This window comes from Lolium perenne, chromosome 1 (genome assembly GCF_019359855.2).
Source record: "Lolium perenne isolate Kyuss_39 chromosome 1, Kyuss_2.0, whole genome shotgun sequence".
In the NCBI taxonomy this organism is placed as follows: Eukaryota; Viridiplantae; Streptophyta; class Magnoliopsida; order Poales; family Poaceae; genus Lolium; species Lolium perenne.
In genome coordinates this window covers 183,232,881-183,253,254 of record NC_067244.2, presented here as the reverse complement: position 1 = coordinate 183,253,254, position 20,374 = coordinate 183,232,881, and the positions used below count along the sequence as shown (strand labels likewise).

General features: G+C 48.7%; 1 protein-coding gene across 1 annotated transcript; it reads right to left on the bottom strand.

The window, feature by feature from the left end:
- Nucleotides 1-1,003: 1,003 nt before the first annotated feature.
- On the bottom strand, nucleotides 1,004-3,573 carry LOC127315212 (uncharacterized). Its single transcript, XM_051345723.2, has one exon. It carries the CDS (start codon nucleotides 3,286-3,288, stop codon nucleotides 1,240-1,242), a length of 2,049 nt encoding a protein of 682 aa, XP_051201683.1. The 5' UTR covers nucleotides 3,289-3,573; the 3' UTR covers nucleotides 1,004-1,239.
- Between the last annotated feature and the right edge of the window lie 16,801 nt (nucleotides 3,574-20,374).

The window sequence follows — 20,374 nt, the reverse complement described above, 5'->3', positions numbered from 1 at the left end:
TAGTAACATCTTCTTGTTTATGTTTGACATAAGGATATATGATACAGAGACCGGTAATCAGTAGTCAGTTCCCATTTCGAAAAAAAATAAGGATATACGATGAAGTTCAAGTTATACACAGGTTTCTTTCTCTTCCCAAACGTAGAAAGAGAAAAATTCAATCCATGGTTCTTCCTCCCAACACCACCAAAAATAGGAATTCAAAACAAAATAGCATTGCAGATGGGGTCATACCTAGTGAACGCTACCTGGTCGCCGGATTCCATGGGCGGTGTCCTCGCCGCCGGCGCGCCGAAGCCTCGGACGTTGGTATTGCGTAGCATGGCAGCCGCATGACTCCCACGCTCTGTTTTGTCTCTGTTCAGTTCGGGAAGGAGCTTTGACTATGTTCGGTATTAAGGCTATATAAGGTGGAGCTCCACTATGGCATCAAAAATGTGAGCCCAAGTGGTTGTCAAACCGGCTAATTACTAGATTTGTGTTCTGTGCAAGTTATTACCCCAACCGTTGGTGTTTTGTGCAAAAACAACCTAGGGTTTTGGTTCTGTGCAACAAAAGCTCGAACAGTTGGTGTTATGTAACCTTAGGTAGCCGAATGATTTCACCAAAATTGAGACCAAAGGGCTCAAGCTGGTCAGCATGGAGGGCATTGAAAAGTTCCATCAAATCCGACTTAATAATATCCCAGACTGATAGAACTCAGCTGGATCAGGAGCTTTATTATGTTTTATCTGGAAAACCGCCTTATTCGCTTCATCCTCAAAGGACATCTAGATGTGTTTGAGAAATCCTAGCTCTGATAGCATATAATGGAATGAGGTGTTTTGATTAAGCGTGGACTCTGGCCGCTTGTGTGTTTATATAGGCACAAAGCGGAGGGGTTACAGGATGATGATCTTATCAGATTGGTACAACAACTCACACGCCTATCCATCTAGCCATGATCTTTTTTTTCTAGATAATGGACGCTTTATTACTTATAAAAGCAATTACACCTGACTTGCATAGCTAAGATGCACACAGCCGTTTAAAAAGTATCAAAAGTCTATAATGATAAATAAAAGGTGAATTACATATCAAACATGCCATGATCTTATAATTATGATCTGGATGTTTACAACTTGATACACGCGGTGTGCTAACAACTTGGCCGTAGCCTAATAACCTTTCTAAGACAGCGTACATCTGTCACACATACCGATCGTATCAAAGTATACCTAGCTCTGCGCGCTCCCGTTGTTATTCTTTTATTTGGCAGAGGTGTTCTATCACAAGCCACAAGATGGTTGTGAACTCACCACCGCTGCTAAGCTTCCTGGCATGTGACTCCCTACTGCAACGGTTGGCTGCGTGCACTAGGAAGTCGGTCCACAGGTCTAGCAGCAGTTTCACCTTACCCTTATCATCATGTGGTTCACCCTCAATTACCTTGGCAATTTGGAGCGCATAATTGAGGCGAGGATTTTCAGAGCCAGAGCGTTCAGTGAGATCCAGCGTCCGTATCTTTTCAGCAAAATCCTTCTCAAGAGTAGTAGGTCTCAAGTCCCAGTGGTGACGCGGCCGGAAAAATTTCTTGAACACGGTGCATATGTCGGCGGGAGAACGGACGGGGTGCTTTTGGCATAGCTTGTCCAGCTTGTTGCAGGTTTGCTCGTACAGCCAGTTCTGCGGAAGGCCTGGTAGCATATCTGGGCGATCCACTAGGAGGAACATCATATAATTGGACAGTGCCCTAACTATCGCCACACTGTCGTCAGACGCACCATGGCCATTTTTCTCCATTGCAGCGAAGATCAAGTCTGTGGCGATGTGCCAGGAGATGATGCTCTCATGGAAGTCAACTCCATGCCATCTCTTCAACTTGGTGAACAACCCAGGGTACCACTTCTCACCCAGTCCCAGTTCACCCCACTTATGCCTGAGCAAGCCCATTGTGTTGATGTCATCCCGTGAGACCCAGGTGTTCACCTTCTGCGCATGCTTCAGGACCTCGTCCGGGACAATGATAGTACATGAGTAGTACCTCCTATCCCACCACTCACGGAGCCCTAGGAAACTGAAGAGATGACCGAGTCGGCGACTCATCTGGTCAACCTGTCCGGCACGAAACCGCAGCATGTTGTGCTGCCCCATGGTGCCTGACCACTTCCTCGAGGTTCCCGTCATAATAATCTTGCCAGGCCAGGACCTGCGAAGAGAAACAAGTGCGCGCCGTAGCCGATACCATCTTCCGCTTGATACAGCTGAATGACGGAGCCCATCCCATTGTGTGCCACACAAGAAAGCAAGCGCCCAGCTCGACCCTAGAGCGCCAAGGAGCGATTTGGTTTCGAGAACCAAGGCGCCACCCAGTAAGGTGTACGTGATGCCAACATCGACTCGCCTGTAGCCATCTTTGCTGCTCAGCTGGAACAAGACGAGCGAGGCGAAGATGGCAACCGGCGAGATGGCACGGATGCAGTAGCCAACCCAAGAGTGGGTCACGCTTGCCTTGGTGTAGAGGATGTCGTACATGAGGGAGAGCTCCATCTCCATCACCCTCCACATGGACTCATGGTTTCCCCGAAGCCGAAGGCCCCGGATTATTTCCCTTTCCTCATTATCCACCTCAGCCGGGATCACCGAATCAACCATGCCACGCTTGCAGATGTGAAATAGGGAATGAGCACGCAGTAGGTCCAGCTCGTCCTGATCCAACCCGCCCTTGCAGCAGCAGCAGGCGACAGCTTGATGTTCGACGATGTGAGAATATCGGCGATGCTTCTCATGAGCCAGTACCTTCAGAGAGCTCTGGACGGTACTGAAGTTGGCGAACCAGAGTGCACACGTCCTCTCAGCATACTTTGCGACGCCGACGACGAAGACCAAGATGGCAGCCAGTGTGAGGAAGATCCCGCTGCCGGCGATGTGTTTGTAGAGGACGTACCCGGCTCCCAGAACCTGCACCCCAAGGCTCAGCAAGTGCCGCGTCCAGAGCTTGTTATCCTCCAGGGCGTAGGCGGTGATGTTGTCCGGGCCGCCGAGGTGCAGCAACAGGAATGGCGCCCAGAAAGCAATGAGCTGGTGGTCTTCCGGCGTTCTGCTGCTGTAGAGGAGTTGACCGGCGGCATATGTTGCGGTCATGTCCGACAACTGATACGCCAGCCAGAGGGGAACCCTCAGCATAATTGAGCTACTACGCCGACGTACGTTGGCAAAGAGGTGGAGGATAATCTGGAAGCCCAGACTGGAGAGAACCCCAATCTGGCTCGTCCAGTCAATCCAGAAGTCCAATGGCCCTACAACCATTGTTGCGACTTTGATCCTGCAATGCAACTGTACACAGGTCAAATCAGTAACGACAACTAAACAAGGTAAAGGCACACCTTAATTGCATAATATTGAGCTATGAGATCGCAAAATAGCGGTGTGATACCTCCCGACTCTAAAGAAAGTGATCACGTGCATTACAAAGCGCTACCTCTGTTCCACAAGCTCTTTTAGCAAACTATATTTTTTTCCTGCTAAAACAGCCTATACTATGGAATATAGTCCCTTACCGTATGGTATACACTGTTTTTACCTTCTTTTTGAAAAAAAAAAATGCAGTCGATCTACCATCTGAACAGATAAAAAGAAAACAGTTTTTGTACAAGACTTCATCCAGATGGCCACACGTGACCCATTTGGTAGACAAAAACAAGGTAAAAAATGAGAGGGAAAACTAGCCGGCTCTGTGTTTCGCAAAAAAAAAAAAAAAAAGGTCTGGGCATAGGCCCGCTATGCTGTTTTTACCTTCTGCTAGTACGTATGTGCTAATACATCGAAACTCACCAGCGCAGCCGCTACCTTCTGCTGCTGCCTCTGCTCCACGAAGTACCTCGGCTACACAGGCCGCACAGCTTAATAAGCTCGGAATGGCGCTGTCGCCGTCGGCCGGTTTGATAACCGTGTACTCACTACTCAGAGTACAGATGCTTGATCTACGGACTACGGTGAACGGATGATAGTGGTTTGTTTTGTTAGGCACTTACAAGTTGTGAGACGCTGCAAGTTGCAAGATCAAATTGCCAGATCCCCCTGTACTAGTTCAACGTTGCTAGAATATACTGCAGGTTTTCTCCACGTCCTCGTGCTCCTGTAAAGCCATGTAGAATTGGACCTGCAGATGGGACCGAAGCTACTCAAGAGGACGTGTTGACTACATTGCCAGTTGAAAAAGTAATACTTTTTTTTGACACAAACCCAATTGAAAAGTTGGACTTCACTTCCCATACCAGTCAATTCTTCAAGTCCTTCGTTGCTAGCTGTTCGTCAAAGCAACAATAGTAGCTTTCAAGAAAATCCACTTGGCTTCCGTTCACAATGAGTGCTTCCACCTCCACGACATCGCAGACAATCCAATTGGTTTTATGCCCATGTATTTTGGCGAAGGATTCGCCCACGCCTGTGTCGCTAGCGGGTGGACGTAGAAACTAGAGTGGCGACTAAAAATTTGGCCTGGATTTCATAGTTGGGCTTCAATCCAATAGCTAGCCTAGGATACGATACCAGTCAACGCCAAAATTTTGGTATGGCCGCCGCCGACCACAATCCAAACAGCCCCATAGTCCGCTCACCTCCACTACACCTTTCAGAAAGGTACCCTTCACACCTTTTGCAGTCTGGTTCTGCTCCGGAAAAGCCTGCTGGTAGTTTTGGTACGTACCTAAAATGGATAGAGTTTAGCATCAAAGTTAAAAGCATCCAGCATACAATATAGTTTACCAGACATATGTTTTCATTATCGGTTTTGCTATGTCTCTCGAATGAAAATTTGTTATACCTTGGTCACCCAAAAAAGAAAGTGCAACCAGAGTGGAAAAAAAGGTGCAACTTGTTTCTGTAGTTGTAGCATCGACGATCTACGCGAGCTCTAAGACAGAAATGAGAGTGGTTTTTTCATAGAGAGATGAACACAGCGGGTTTTGCCATCCCGCACTCTCTACGACCTTTTCTCTTTCTCTTTATTTATCTGGATTAGGAGATCCACGGAAACAGCTAACAAGCCACAACCATCGCCCAACGAACTTACTTGCCATGACATCTCATGGTGTTCGTGTGCATGATCCGCTCGTGCCATCCCACGATACCTGGTCAGAGGCGAACGAGTCTAGACTGAAACTGAAACTAAGTGCACGGTGTGGTACAGGCACACACACGGCATTATTCATACAACTGAATCTTAAACCATAACGACTATGAGTGCAGCAGGATTATTCATCTAATCACCCCCTAATCCTGATACCCTCAGTTCACCTTGATCACTCCAAGCATTTGCCGCAGCTCAACGAACTTAGCACGCCCAAATGACTTGGTGAGAATATTTTCCTCGATGCACTCTCAGATGAAGTGAAATCGAGTGCCTATATGTTTGCTCCTGCCATGGTGAACATGATTCTTGCAAGGTGTGATCGCTGATTTGTTGTCGACGAAGAGCTTGATCTTCTTGGATTCTTCTCCGATCACTTCTGCAAGCAATCTAACAAGCCATACAGCCTTACAGGCAGCCATTGATGCTGCAATGTACAGAATATGTACTCAACTTCGCAGCTCGATTGGCACACCGTGATCCGATCACCCTCCTGCTTGACCTCCTCAGTTCTCAGGTAGTAGCTGAGAGCTCCGAGATCGTTCATCTAGGACTAGAAGAGCTCATGCATCTGCAGTTTAAACTGCTCGATTTCTTTGTCACTTGTCCTGGTGATGATTAGGTCCCCAACAACAAGAAATTCATCGTTACAGCACATGGTCGAGCTCGCAACGAGTGAAGCCGAGGGAGCTCATGGATGCGACCAGTTTGGCATTCCAAGCACGTGGTGCCTGACGTAGCCCATACATCACCTTATCCAGCTTTAGGACCTTGCCAGCGGTGTTGTTGTCGACGAAACCGGCAGGCTGCTGCACGTACACCTCCTCATGCAGCTCTCCATTGTGAAAAGCCGGTTTGACATCCATGTGATGGACTGTCCAGCAGCGGTGAGCAGGCATGGCGAGCAGGAGTCACAAAGTCTCGAGCCTCGCCACCAGCACGAACACTTCATCAAAGTCGATGCACATGCGTTGAGTGTAACCTTTCCCGACCGGGCGCGCCTTGTACTTCATGACATTGTCTGCTGGATCACGCTTCACCTTGTAGACCCACTTGAGGCGTTCTCGCAGATGCAAGCCATCTCCTCCTCCATAGCGTTGCGCCATGATGCTTGCTCCAGTGCATCGTCGATAGAGGCAGGCTCCTCTACTGTTGCGAGGTACAAGGTACAGCTCGCCCAGCTCCAGCACCTCTGTGTACTTGAGGTTTGGCATAAAGATGTCATCTTGCCCACGCGTGCGCATGGGATGCGTCGGGAGCAGCGGTAGTGCCGGTGTTGCTGCAGGCTCTAGAGGTGGTGAAGAAGGTGAGGGCGGTGAAGGCCTGCTTGATGGTGTGGTCGAAGATCCGGTGGATGCAAGCGAGTGCGGCAATGATGGCGTGTCTAGAGTTTCTTACGCATGTTCTGAACCGCGGCCGTTGGGTGTACGAAATTCAGTTTCGTCAGAGAACACAACCATGAACCGGTCAAGTCTGTCACCGTCCGCCACCGCACCGTCCGCCACCGCAGGTGCATCCTAGTTCCACCTCCGCTCTTCCTCGAACACCACATCGCATGTAATATACACCTCTTCGCCACCGGATCGAACACACGGTAGGCTTTAGATCCTTCCTCGTATCCGACAAACATGCCAACACGCGCTTTGTTGGATAGTTTGGTGATGTCGAGCCCGACAAGCTTGACGTGCGCTATGCAGCCGAAAGTGCAAAAGTAGTCTACCCTTCTTCCTGCACCATGGTTCGTGCAGTGTCACCCTCTTGAGGCTCCTCGTCGGTGACCAATTCAGGATGTGCACCACGGTCCTTACAGCCTCCGACCAGAACATGCTTTTCATGGCATCTCGACCACCGTTTCATCTTTCAACGACACCATTCTACTAAGGTGAATAGGGTGTCGTCGTGTTCCTTCGGATGCCAGCCTCTTCGCACAACATGGTGAATTCTAACGAGTTGAACTCGCCGCCCCCGTTTGTTCTGAACGCGCGTAGCTTCACACCTCGATCAGATTCAGCAAGAGCCTTGGTCTTCTTGAAGAAATGGAAGGCCTCATCTTTGCTCCTGAGTACCTCAAGCCACATGTACCGGCTAAAGTCATGAACGACCAACAACAGAAAGTATTTGTTACCGTTGGGTGTCACTGGTGTGATAGGCCCGTAGAGGTCGAGGACACGTTCTCCATGATATGCAGAGGCTCGCGGGAACGGAGTGTGATGCATCTTCCGGAGCACACAACCTTCGCAGAAGTGGTCGAGGTGCTTGACGACTGGCATCCTTCGCGCCATCCCCTTCGCGCCCAGATCATGCAGGGCTCGAAAGTGCAGGTGGCCAAAACGGGCATGCCACCGCCACACCTGATCTTTAGAGGATGCCGTCATGAGGAAGACAGTGATCACCATGTTGAACTCCACTACGTAGAGGCGATTCGTCTCCTTCTTCACGCGTGCCAGCAGCTGGTGTTGTTGGTCAAAGAGATGCAGATCCCCCGCCGATGACGGAGTGGCAGTCGACCTCGTCAAGCTGCCCCATGCTCATGATGTTTGTGCGCAGCTCTGGGATGTAGTACACGCTGGTGAAGGCACGGGGCTCGCCATTGTTGTCGACGAAGAAAACAACCCCATGCCCGTGGATCTCCACAAGTGACCCATCTTCGAATTTGACCATGTCGTGCACAGTCTCATCCAGGTCGGTCAGGGTCTCCATGCATCATGTCATGTGATTGCTCGCTCCGAAGTCGAAGAACCACTGGAGTGGGGATGACTCGTTCTTCGTTAAGGAAGACATACTAGGCGTCAACGCTCATCGCGCCATGCGTGCCCAGTGCGTGCTGGACATGGGGTTGGTGCGTCGTGCGCGCCCGAGGCATGCTCTATCGCAGCGTCCGCAGCGTCAACGATGCTCGTAGTGAGCAGCATCGCCGGAGGAGCTTGCGCGATGTGCGCCTCCTCTGCATGTGCGATGTTCACCTCGCCTCCCTTTTCGCGGTGATCGCGCTTCCTACACTCTTTCGCCCAGTGACCACGGATGTCGTAGTACCAGCACTCCCCCTTGCGCCTGGGAGCGGTGTCGCAGCCACCGGTTTTGGCTTGGCCAACATCGCCGGTGATTTGCTTAGGCTTGTAGTTTCCTTTGCCCTTTCGATCGCCTCCTTTGGACGACCCTACGCCAAGGTCGTTTAGCTGGTTGCGCGCAGCCCACTCCTCCTCCGTGAGTAGCAGGCGCCCACCCGTGGCGGCTTTCTCCTCGTCATCCTTTCGATCTTTGCTGACAACCAAGCGTCATGTGAGTTCCTCGAGGATCATGTTCTTCAAAGCAAAACGCTTACGATCCGTCGCCCGATCGAGAGCGAAAGATCGGTCGTTCTTGTTGCGCCTCACACGACCCACCGCGAACGACCGGACCCACCCGTGTGGTCACCTTCTCCTCCCGCATCTGTCTTCCCCGACCTTCTTTTATGTTTGTTGCTGCTACAAATCGTTCAGAGGGCGCACTGCAGCTATCGTTGTCCGTTGTAGCTACTCGTGCGTTGCTCCTGCATGCTGCTCAGCCGCTCCCACTAATTGCTCACTTCATCTCCATGGATACCCCGCAACTGAAGTTCAACATGGCCATGACCATTGTGGCTTCAAATACAAGATCTCCTACCGTTTCAAGGCCAAGAAGAAGAGGAACCAGTTGGAATGGGTGCGGAGTCGCCAGATCTACCGATGACGGGCTCCGGCGATTCGGATTCGCGGACGATGGAGCCAAATTGGTGGGATCTATTTCGTCATGGACAAATTTTCCTTTGATTTTTTCTTGATGTTGTATAAGTTAGTATTTTTTGTAATAAAGTCGTATAAGTTTTATAGTCAAAGCACGCGCCAGCCGCCAGATGTTGTAATGTTTACCTAGAAGTTTGCCACAAGTTTGTGATTTTTGTTGTAATCATCTATATTTTTTAATAAAACAGTTGGTGATTTATGTTGTAATTAAATGTGTAGCAAATTTGTTATTGCTTAACCAATTTTTCATACCCACAAACATATGTTTTTTGTTGTAATACATGTATATTTTTGGTATGGTTGTTATCGATTTTGTTGTGAACCAAGTTGTAGCAAAATAGTTGTTGTTTAAACATTTTTATGACATTATTTTTCCAAATTTTGCTGTGAAGATTTTGTTGTAATACTATATATTTTTTGTACACAAAGGTGACGGTTTTTGTTGCAATACTAAGTAATGACCCAGCACTAGAGTGTCTTTTCGTTGTAAATATCAGGAAGTTTCGGGCCAAATGAAACACATATTCGGTTTAAACTGATAGGCTTAGGACCGCGGGTTAAGTTTCTAACAACCAGGGGCAAAATGCAAAAATCATAATGCTGCTAATACTAGATGCCGGATCACGATCGGACGGCGCGGGAATGACCGATTTACGCCCAGTTATCAGGCGACCGGCAGCTAGCGTTCGCCTTCTTCAAATCGCCTTTGCCATCTCCTTGTACGGCTTGGGCACCGTGCGCAGTATATTGAACACGGCCTTGCGCTCGTCGATGGGATCGCCAAGCACCACAAGATCTGTCATGATTGTGCTGAAGCAGAGAATATATGATTCAAATCCTTCACCACTGTGATACCTGAGTGTTGTGGGTATACTTTATGGGTGTAAGGCTGCGGATATCCTGAACAAGAAGAACGAGGAAATCTACATCAAATACCTCCACACCCTCGTCGCTTCAGCGGTACAATAGCAAAGCAAGGAAGACACTTCGCGCAAGTTGGAGTCTAATCCAGATCTTTGCATATCCACTGCGCAAAATGAGGCCTCAAAAAGCAAAAACCGCGACGACGAATCGCGCACCGGATCCTCGGAGCGCAGAAGAAGAACCAGAGAACACCCAAATCCAATCCCTATACCGTCAAAGACGCCTCCGTCAGATCCGAGGAAGGGAAAGGATGCGATGTACACTGGTAGAGACAAGTACCGAAATCCATCACCTCCGCCCAACGGGTACCCGCGTCCTCCGCCTCCTCGCCGTTGTAGTCCAGCCGGAAACCACAAGCCCCACGGGCCTGGTGGAATCAATATCCGCGACAACGTGGCCCCTCAGAGGAACAGGACCAGAGAGCGTACGCCGGAGCCACGTCGGAGCAGGAACGATGAGCGTGACCCGGAGCCTCGCAGAAGCCGGAACGACGAAGGCGACCACCTCCGCCGTGCAGGTAGCCATCGAAGCCAGAGTCAGCACCAAGAGGGAAGAGGAGAATCTGAAGGCGGAAGCAAGAGGTCGTATCGACCCCCTCGCAGATCTCCCACCCCACCACCCAGCGGTGGAGGCGGAAGTGGAGGCGGGGGCGGCGGCTGGAGATCTCGCTCGCGCTCAAAAACCCCCCGCAATGGCTCGCGTGACGCGCGGGAACGTCTCAACGAATACAGATCTAACTACATCGGCCCAAAGTGCTTTGGCAGGATGATTCGAGAGGAACCAAAGCCAAGGATGAACCTCAAGCTACCTGGAAATCTGAAGAACTATGATGGCACGGAAAGGCCGGATACCTGGATTGAGGATTACTACAATGCAGTAACCTTCGCCGGAGGAACCCCTAATATCGCCTGCCGCATGCTTCAGCTGTACCTTGTAGGCCCAGCCCGGATCTGGCTCAGCGACCTCGAGAAGAACTCCATCTTTTACTGGTTCGACCTAAAGAACGCCTTCGAAAAGCACTTCAGGGGCACCTACAAGAGGCCTGCCACGACAAGCGACCTACAGGCCTGTATCCAGAAGAAGGGTGAAACATCAAAGAACTTCCTCACCCGATGGCTAGCAACCAGGAACGAGTGTGAGAATGTTGATAACACCACAGCTATGCACGCCTTTATAGGTGGATTGCAGAGGGGAGGACTGCTGCGGCACAAGCTCACTTGCTTGGCCAACGCAAACAAACTGACTTTGGATGACATGATCTCCATTGCCAGCGATCATACTGCCGCCGATGACGACGCGGGCGGAGATCTCGCAGCTACAGCAATACCCCTGCATCAGCAAAAGAAGAACCGTGATAACGGTAACAGCAACGGCAGCAAGCGGAAGAATCCCCCCGATGACCAAAAAAGTGGTGGATCCGACATGGTTGCCATGGCTTTCCAACGCGGAGGTCAAGGAGGCGGAAGAGGACGCGGTCGCGGAGGCGGAGCCGGCAGGGGCCAGCAACGTGGTGATGAGGTCACCGTGGCCGGAACCCGCGCCCCCCAAACCTACGAGGAGTACAGAGACATGCCCTGCCTGGCCCATCTGGATCCGGCTACGGGAAAGTCCACTCATACCAATCGCAACTGCAAGTGGGTCAACGATCTAAAATCCGACCCGGAAGCAGGATACAAACGAGCCCGCAAGCACCACCCACGCGGCAAAGGAGGCAAGGGCAAGAACAAGGACAACGAGGAAGACAGTTCCGAGGCGATGGATGAGGACGACGCTTCGCCAGATCCCAAGGAAGGATCCGCAGCTAAACCCAACCCCTTCGGCAAAAAGAGCGTGGGCACATACCACACCTTTCTCGGAACCCCAACGGTCCGCGCCAGCAAATCAGCTACCCGGATCCTGAACGCCACAGTTCCGGCTGTGCCGCAGTATGTCAGGTGGTCGGAAACTCCGTGTACGTTTGATAGGCAGGATCACCCTGCTATCATTCCGAAAGAGTGCTACGCCTTGGTTGTGAGTCCCCGCATCGACGGATATGACTTCTCCAAGTGCCTCATGGACGGCGGAGCTAGCTTGAACATCATGTACCTGGAGACTCTGGAGCGGATGAACCTCACCAAGGAACAGCTCAAGCACAGCACCACTGAATTTCATGGTGTAGTTCCGGGTAAAAAAGCGAATTCCCTTGGCAGCATCAGACTTCCCGTGGCCTTCGGTGATATCCATAATTTCCGCGAAGAGATGATCACGTTTGAAGTCGTGCCCTTCAAGAGCTCCTACCACGTCATCTTCGGCAGGCCCGCCTACCACAAATTTCACCCAAGAGCGTGCTACATCTACAACAAGCTCAAGATTCCGGATCCTAACGGTATGATCACCGTATCCGGAGACTACCAGAAAGCTCGGGAGTGCGAGATAGGCGAAGCCGCCTTCGCGGAGTCTGTGATATCTGGAGAGGAGCTGCGAGGCTACAGAGCCGCGGTGGATCCAAAAGAGATGCACACCACCAAGAAGCAGGTCTCCGAACAGAAAACCTCATTCAAGGCCGCGATAGAGACCAAGAAAATCGACTTCAAGCAAGGAGATTCCTCTAAACAAGTCTCGGCCGGAGCCAACATGGACCCCAAATAGGAAGACGCGCTCGTCGAGTTCCTCCACGCTAACATGGACATCTTCGCATGGCAGCCTTCTGACATGTCCGGAGTACCAAGGGAACTCGCCGAGCACTACCTTAACATAAATCCGGGGGCTAAACCGGTGAAGCAAGCTATGCGACGCTTTGGAGATAAAAAGCGCCGCGCCATAGGAATGGAATTAGCAAAGTTAGTAGAGGCAGATTTTGTAGTAGAAGTTATCCATACTGATTGGGTCGCAAACCCTGTCCTTGTACCCAAAAAGAACTCTGAAATACTAAGAATGTGCATCGATTACTCCGGCTTGAATAAGCATTGCCCGAAGGATCCGTTCCCCTTGCCGCGCATTGACCAAGTCATTGATTCGACGGCAGGGGCGGAACTTCTGTATTTTCTTGACGCATATTCCGGATATCACCAGATCCGGATGAAGAAGTCCGACCAAACGGCGACCTCGTTCATCACCCCGTTTGGCACTTACTGCTATGTCACCATGCCTTTTGGTTTGAAAAATGCAGGTGCCACCTACCAGCGTACGATGCAGCGGTGCTTGAAGGACCAAATTGGCCGGAACGTACACGCTTACGTCGACGACATCGCGGTCATGACCCAGAAAGGATCCGACTTGATCAGCGATCTCACACAAGCCTTTGAGAACCTCCGACGGTACAAGATGATGTTGAATCCGCTGAATTGCGTCTTTGGCGTTCCAGCCGGAAAACTCCTTGGCTTCATTGTCTCTCACAGAGGCATTGAAGTTAACCCGGAAAAAATCAAGGAAAAATCATGTGCATAAAAAGGCCAACTTGTCTCAAAGATGTGCAACGACTAACTGGTTGTGTTGCAGCAATTAGTAGGTTTGTTAGCCGTCTTGGCGAGAAGGCGCTACCTCTGTACAAGCTGCTGAAGAAAACAGACAATTTTGTCTGGGACGAAGCGGCCGATGCAGCACTCCAAGGGTTGAAGGAAATACTCACCTCCCCACCTATCCTAGCGGCTCCAGAAGAGTCAGAGCCTATGCTCCTTTATCTGGCAGCTTCCAACAAAGTCATCAGTCTCGTCATCGTGATGGAGCGAAAGGAAGAAGGTTACGAGTATGGAGTCCAAAGACCAGTCTATTATATCAGCGAGGTACTGACGGAATCCAAACAAAGATATCCTCACTTTCAAAAGCTAGCCTACGGTGTATTCCTACGTAGCAGGAAGTTGAGGCACTACTTCCAAGAGCATGCAGTAACGGTCGTGAGCAAGGCTCCACTGTCAACGATACTTAACAACGCTGACGCAACAGGACGCACAGCAAAATGGGGCATCGAATTATCTGCCTTCGACATCAACTACAAAGCCAGGACTGCGATTAAATCCCAGATCTTGGCCGACTTTGTCGCAGATTGGACAGAAGCTCCGGATGCAAATCTGGAGCCGAAACCTGAAACATGGATCATGCACTTCGATGGATCCAAGCAGCATCAAGGCTCAGGAGCCGGAGTCACCCTGAAGTCCCCTACCGGAGAAGAACTGCAATATGTCCTGCAGATTCACTTCGAAGCTACAAATAACACGGCGGAATACGAGGCTCTACTACACGGTTTGCGCATTGCTAAGGAAATTGGGATCAAGCACATCATCTGCTGCGGAGATTCCGACCTGGTAGCACAGCAAGTAGCCGGAACCTGAAAGCCAGAAACTCCGTTATGGCGGCCTACAGAGACGAAGTTGACGAGATCGCCAAATGCTTCCTCGGATACGAAGTCAAGTACGTCAGGAGAGACGATAACACAGCGGCGGATATGCTATCCAAGCTCGGATCCGGCAGGAAACCAATTCCGCCTGGCATTTTCCTTGAGCACTTACGGATACCTTCGGTGAAGGGCGCTAACCCGGAAAACCTGGACCTGGCAGTATCTCCGGCTAGGGAAGTGATGGCTATCATTCCGCCCTGGACACAGCCGTTCCTGGACTACCTCATTGATCAAAAGTTGTCAGAGGACGAGGTCCTCGCACGACAGATCATCTGACGAGCAAGATCCTACACAATCGTTGATGGACAGCTCTACAAACGAAGTGCAACTGGGGTGTTTATTAAATGTGTCTCCAATCAAGACGGCATTGAAATCCTCAGGGAAATCCATCTACGGGATTGCGGGCATCATGTCGCCCCCAGGTCCCTCGTTGCAAAAGCTTTTCGGCTTGGGTTTACTGGCTCACAGCTAAAGAAGATGCTGATAAACTGGTAAAAACTTGCCGAGGTTGTCAATAGTGTAACACCCCAAATTTCAAGGAAAAGAAAGTTAGAGAATTCCAGAGAACAAAATTTCAAACCAACAAAAACTTTTCTTTTGCATATAGTACCATGCATAGGACTTGTGCATTTGAGTGATATGCCATGATGATTGTTAGTACTTGTTTTTTTTATATGCTCTAAAACCCTAGAGTGATCATATGAGGATCACCAACCAAATAAATCAAAGAGGAAGAAATTCCAATATTTGAAAAACCCTAAAAACCCTCACATATGCCCTATGGCCTTTTTATAAATTTTGACCCTAGACCTATTTGGTCTTCACCATTAGTTGAATAATGTTGTTAAACACTTATTACAACTTTTGGAATCAAGGGTTCACAATTCAAATGATTTCCAACACTTTTCCCACTCACATGTGATGATGGCCAAATCTGCCAATTTTAGTCTGATCCCCACTTTGAGCCCCTGCAACTCAATTTTCTCAAATCCATTCTTGCTAACTCCTTGCACCTTTTCAAAGTCAACATCAAGGTTAACAACTTTGATGAAGACCACCCTGCCAAATTCATCTTTGATCACTAGCTATGCTCATCCAAAGTTGCAACTTTATAATAAGATCAACAATCTCCACTTAGCCATTTTGGCCAAATTTTGAAATCTAATTTTTCCACCACCACCTCAATTCATCTCTGGTCAATTACAACTTATCCCAACACTCACATTTCAAAAAGGTTCACCATTTGAATTATTTCAAATTTGGACATTTTTGTGAATTTCCAAAATTGGGCACTATTTGCAACTATTGCAAATAGTGATCTACATCACCTAATCTAAACCAAAGCTATACTACATTGTTCCCTGGTCCCCTTAAACCCTCAAGGCAACATAGTGGAGCTAAGGAGAGGAGGAGAGAAGCTAGGACATGGCCATGCCGGCCATGTCGCCGAGCTCGACCACCTCCCCCTCTCTCCCTTGCTCGCCAACCACTGGCCCCCTCGCCACGATGCCACCACACCGCCTAGCCTCGCCCAGCTCCGCCCTGGTCGACGAAGACGTCGACAACGCCCGGAACACGCGCGCCCAAACTCGCCACAGACGCCGCTCGCGTCGCGCGTGTGCACACCGCGGACACGCACCGGCCACGCGCCGCGCGATCACCTCACGCTCGCCCTGGCCTCGCTGATCAGCCGTTGAGCACGCACTCGCCACCTGGACATCGCCAGACACGGCCAAGACCACGACCCGTGCCCGCCGTCGCCGTAGACGACGACGCGATCCCGCGACCAACGCGGCAGACACGGATGCAATGCTTCGCCCACGCACACCGCCCGACCGCGCCATTGCCACCTCTGATTCGCACAGACGAGGAGAACGTCGTAGCACCCTTGCCTAGCCCAACACCACGCCGGAACCGCCGCACCTCGGTCGACTTCTTCACGGCCACGCAGCACCCTTGGCCATCTATAAATACGGAGTTCCTTGGACGAAGCTGAGCACACCATCTCGTTCACCATCCTCCACTGCTTCTCCCCCACCCAACCACTCGCTCGATTGTCGCCGGAGCTGCTCCAATTTGAAGATCGGAGCCCGCCGATGCACGCACCTCGCCGCCGTCGATTGGAGCCAATCCAGGAGTTGCCGCCGGTGCCAGAGCTTCGCCGTCGTCCACATCTACATCACGCACACTGCCGCCAGCCACCGCGGGAGCCCTGGTTAGCTCTCCCACCCCCTAGGCTCGCCGCCGAACCTCTCGCTTCTCGCCGGAGAAGACGACGACCGTGCGCCGTTGGATCGCCTTCTAATCCAACGCGCCACGTCGCTCGTACCGTTTCGGGTTTTAAACGCCGCTGACATGCGGGACCCTCTGTCAGGCAGCCCGCGCGGCACTGGACCGTGGCTGGGCTGGCCTTGGGCCTGTTTAAACCTTTTCGGCCCAGCTTCGTTTTCCCGCCGGCCCTTTTATTCAAATTTGATTTAAACAATTACATCCCTTTTTCAATACTGCCCAAACTTTGAAATTAAATAGTTTTAAATTGGCTAAACCAAATTTAGTGATTTTGATATTGTTGGAAAGCCACTGAAATTCTCTACAACATGCCACTGGCCTCATGGTCAATTTCTTTGCAGAATTAATGTGACAAAAATAACAAGCCAGGGACTTTTCCCTATTCAAATAATTCTTAAAAATCAACCAAAATAGATATTAAGTTAATTCCAACTCTAGTAGCTCACATTTGACTTACACTAATTGTTTATGCAATAAAATGGTGGGGTCACTTTGCATGATCATGCCATGGTTTAATGAATGGATATTTTGACTAGTTTAACTAGTTGATATTGTCCAAAACTATTAAAGTTAAATTGTGTGAAGTCTTATACTTCATTTAAACTTGTCTCACATGAATTCATGGGATGTTTGGACCCCTGGTTCCAAAATCTCCTATATGAATTTCTTGAGATTTAAATCAAATATAGTGTAAATTAAATGGTATGAGGTGTTTCACCTCATTTAAATCATTTTCCCAAATGATGATGATGATGAACATTTGACTTAGGTCAAGATGAGTTCATCCATGATTGTGGGGAAATTAAATCTTAAGAAGATTTCAATGAGAGGAAATTATTTCTCAAGAACTGATGACCCACAAGTATAGGGGGTGTATCGTAGTATCTTCGATAAGTAAGAATGTCGATCCCAACGAGGAGCAGAAGGTGTTGACAAGCAGTTTCGATGAAGGATTCACTGTAAATGCTCACAGACAGGTATTCAGGGGGGTTTGATGTAACAGTTGAATAAAGTACGAGTATGTAAAGTGCGAGAGTAACAATTGCAGCGAGTGGCCCAATCCTTTTTAGCACAAAGGACAAGCCGGTTTGTTTACTTATAATGACCAAACGTTCTCGAGGACACATGGGATTTTAGTCTAGTGCTTTCGCTACATACGGCTAAATAATCTTCATTGTTGTGATAAGTGTTGTGTGGGTGAACCTATGCTAATGTACCGCCCTTCCTAGGACTAATACATACTTGTGATTATACCCCTTGCAAGCATCCGCAACTACAAGAAAGTAATTAAGAATTAAATCTAACCACAGCCTTAAACTCTGAGATCCTGCGATCCCTCCTGCATCGATATACCAACGGGGGTTTAGGTTTCTGTCACTCCGGCAACCCCGCAATTGGCAAACGAATACAAGATGCATTCCCCTAGGCCCATAAATGGTGAAGTGTCATGTAGTCGACGTTCACATGACACCACTAGAAGAATAACACCACAACTTAAATATCACACCATTGAATATTACTCAACCATAATTCACTACTAACATTTAGACTTCACCCATGTCCTCAAGAACTAAACGAACTACTCACGAGACATCATATGGAACATGATCAGAGGTGATATGATGATGAATAACAATCTGAACATAAACTTGGTTCAATGGTTTCACTCAATAGCATCAACAACAAGTAGAAATCGATCTGGGAAGAGTTTCCCCTATCAAACAATCAAGATCAAACCCAAATTGCTACGGCGGTGACGGTGTCCAGCGGTGATGACGGCGATGTTGATGGTGGAGATGATGATGATGGTGATGGCGATGATGTCCAGCTCGATGACGGTGACGATGGCGTCGATTTCCCCCTCCCGGAGGAATTTCCCAGCGGATTCCTGCCCGCCGGAGAGCTCTTTTCTCTCTGGTGTTCTCCGCCCCGCAGAGGCGGCTGTAACTCTTCGCGAGGTACCCTCTGTGGCTTAGGTCTTCGGGACGAAGGGTTTGGCGAAGAAAAGGAGGCGAAAGGGGTCGTGGGCCCTCCACACCACAGGCCGGCGCGGCCGGGGCACAGGCCGCGCCGCCCTAGGGTGTGGGCCCACCCTGGCTGCTCCCGGCTCCTCCTTCGGCTTCCTTCGTCATCTTGAAAAATAGGATTTTTGGTATAATTTCCTTCCGAGTTGATCTTCCGAAATATTGCGTTACGACGGTGCTTTTTCCAGCGAGAATCCCGGCTCCGGTGTTCGATCCTCCAATAACGATGAAACATGCAAAATAGATGAAATAACATAAGTAATGTGTCCCAATATGAAATATATCAATGAATAACAGCAAATTATGATATAAAATAGTGATGCAAATTGGACGTATCAACTCCCCCCAAGCTTAGACTTCGCTTGTCCCCAAGCGAAACTGAACTCGATAGACATGACCACATGTTTATGGAGTGAAGAGTCGATAAATAAAATACGGACAAGAAGCATCATATTCATTCACAGGACATTATAGTAAACAACCTCTTATAACTCATATTGAAACAAGTATAAGGTAATCACAAGTAAAGGTGCATGAGAAATCATGATTGGTGATGGCAAACTTCGTTCTTGGTCAGAGAACAATTAACAGATTATATTTATCTCATTGAGCAGCGCTCTCATGTTAAAGTTTATAAGGCACAACTTGCATACTCAATCGTAATGGTCTTCTCATAATCATTGATAACTTGCAAAGCTATATTCATTCAGATAAAACTTGTACTAAACAAGGAAGAATAAAAGACATGATGTAGCAAATCACAATATAATGGTTTGATCACAACTACTCAAATGCTTGCTTGAGATGGAGGGAAATAGGTTTCTTGACTCAACATAAAGTAAAAGACAGGCCCTTCGCAGAGAGGAAGCAGGGATTAAATCATGTGCTAGAGCTTTTTCAGTTTTGCAATCATATAGAGGTAATAAAAGTAACATTTTGAGAGGTGTTTGTTGTTGTCAACGATGGTAGCGGGTACTCTAACCCCCTTGCCGGACAACCTCCTAAGAGCGGCTCCCATATTATTTCCATTTTGTGTGGCACTCCTTCCAACCTTTCTTTCACAAACCATGGCTAACCGAATCCTCGGGTGCACACCAACAATCTCATACCATGAAGGAGTGCCTTTTTATTTTAGCTTAATTATGATGATGACACTCCCCCAACCTTTGCTTACACAAGCCATGGCTAACCGAATCCTTCGGGTGCCGTCCATCAATCACATACCATGGAGGAGTGTCTATTTAGTTTAATCAATTTGGGACTGGGAATCCCATTGCCAGCTCTTTTTGCAAAATTATTGGATAAGCGGATGAAGCCACTAGTCCATTGGTGGAAGTTGCCCAACAAGATTGAAAGATAAAACACCACATACTTCCTCATGAGCTATGAAACATTGACACAAATAAGAGATACTAAGTTTTGAATTGTTTAAAGGTAGCACATGAAGTATTTACTTGGAATGGCAGAAAATACCATGTAGTAGGTAGGTATGGTGGACACAAATGACATAGGTTTGGGTTAAGGTTTGGATGCACGAGAAGTATTCCCTCTCAGTACAGGTCTTTGGCTAGCAAGGTTAATTAGCAAGCATAAGAGTCGAAGGAAACAAACAAATATACATATGATAGAAACAATCATGCATCTTCCTTGCAAACACAAACAATTTTAACTTCAGAATAATAAGCTATGAGCTAACAAGAAAGACAATGAAACAACTACATGTATTTCTCTTTTCTATTTAAACTTCAAAGTGTTGTTGCTATTGACCAATGCTAAGTTTGCCAAAACCAAATAGATTTATTCAATGCTCCCAAAGTGATACCAATACTAACAACAAGGTGAATCATATAGTAGAGATTGCAAACTAAAATAAGATGTGCAATATGTAAATGAT

Coding starts and splice junctions, on each gene's coding strand:
- LOC127315212 (XM_051345723.2), bottom strand. CDS start 3,288: ATGGTTGTAGGGCCATTGGACTTCTGGATTGACTGGACGAGCCAGATT.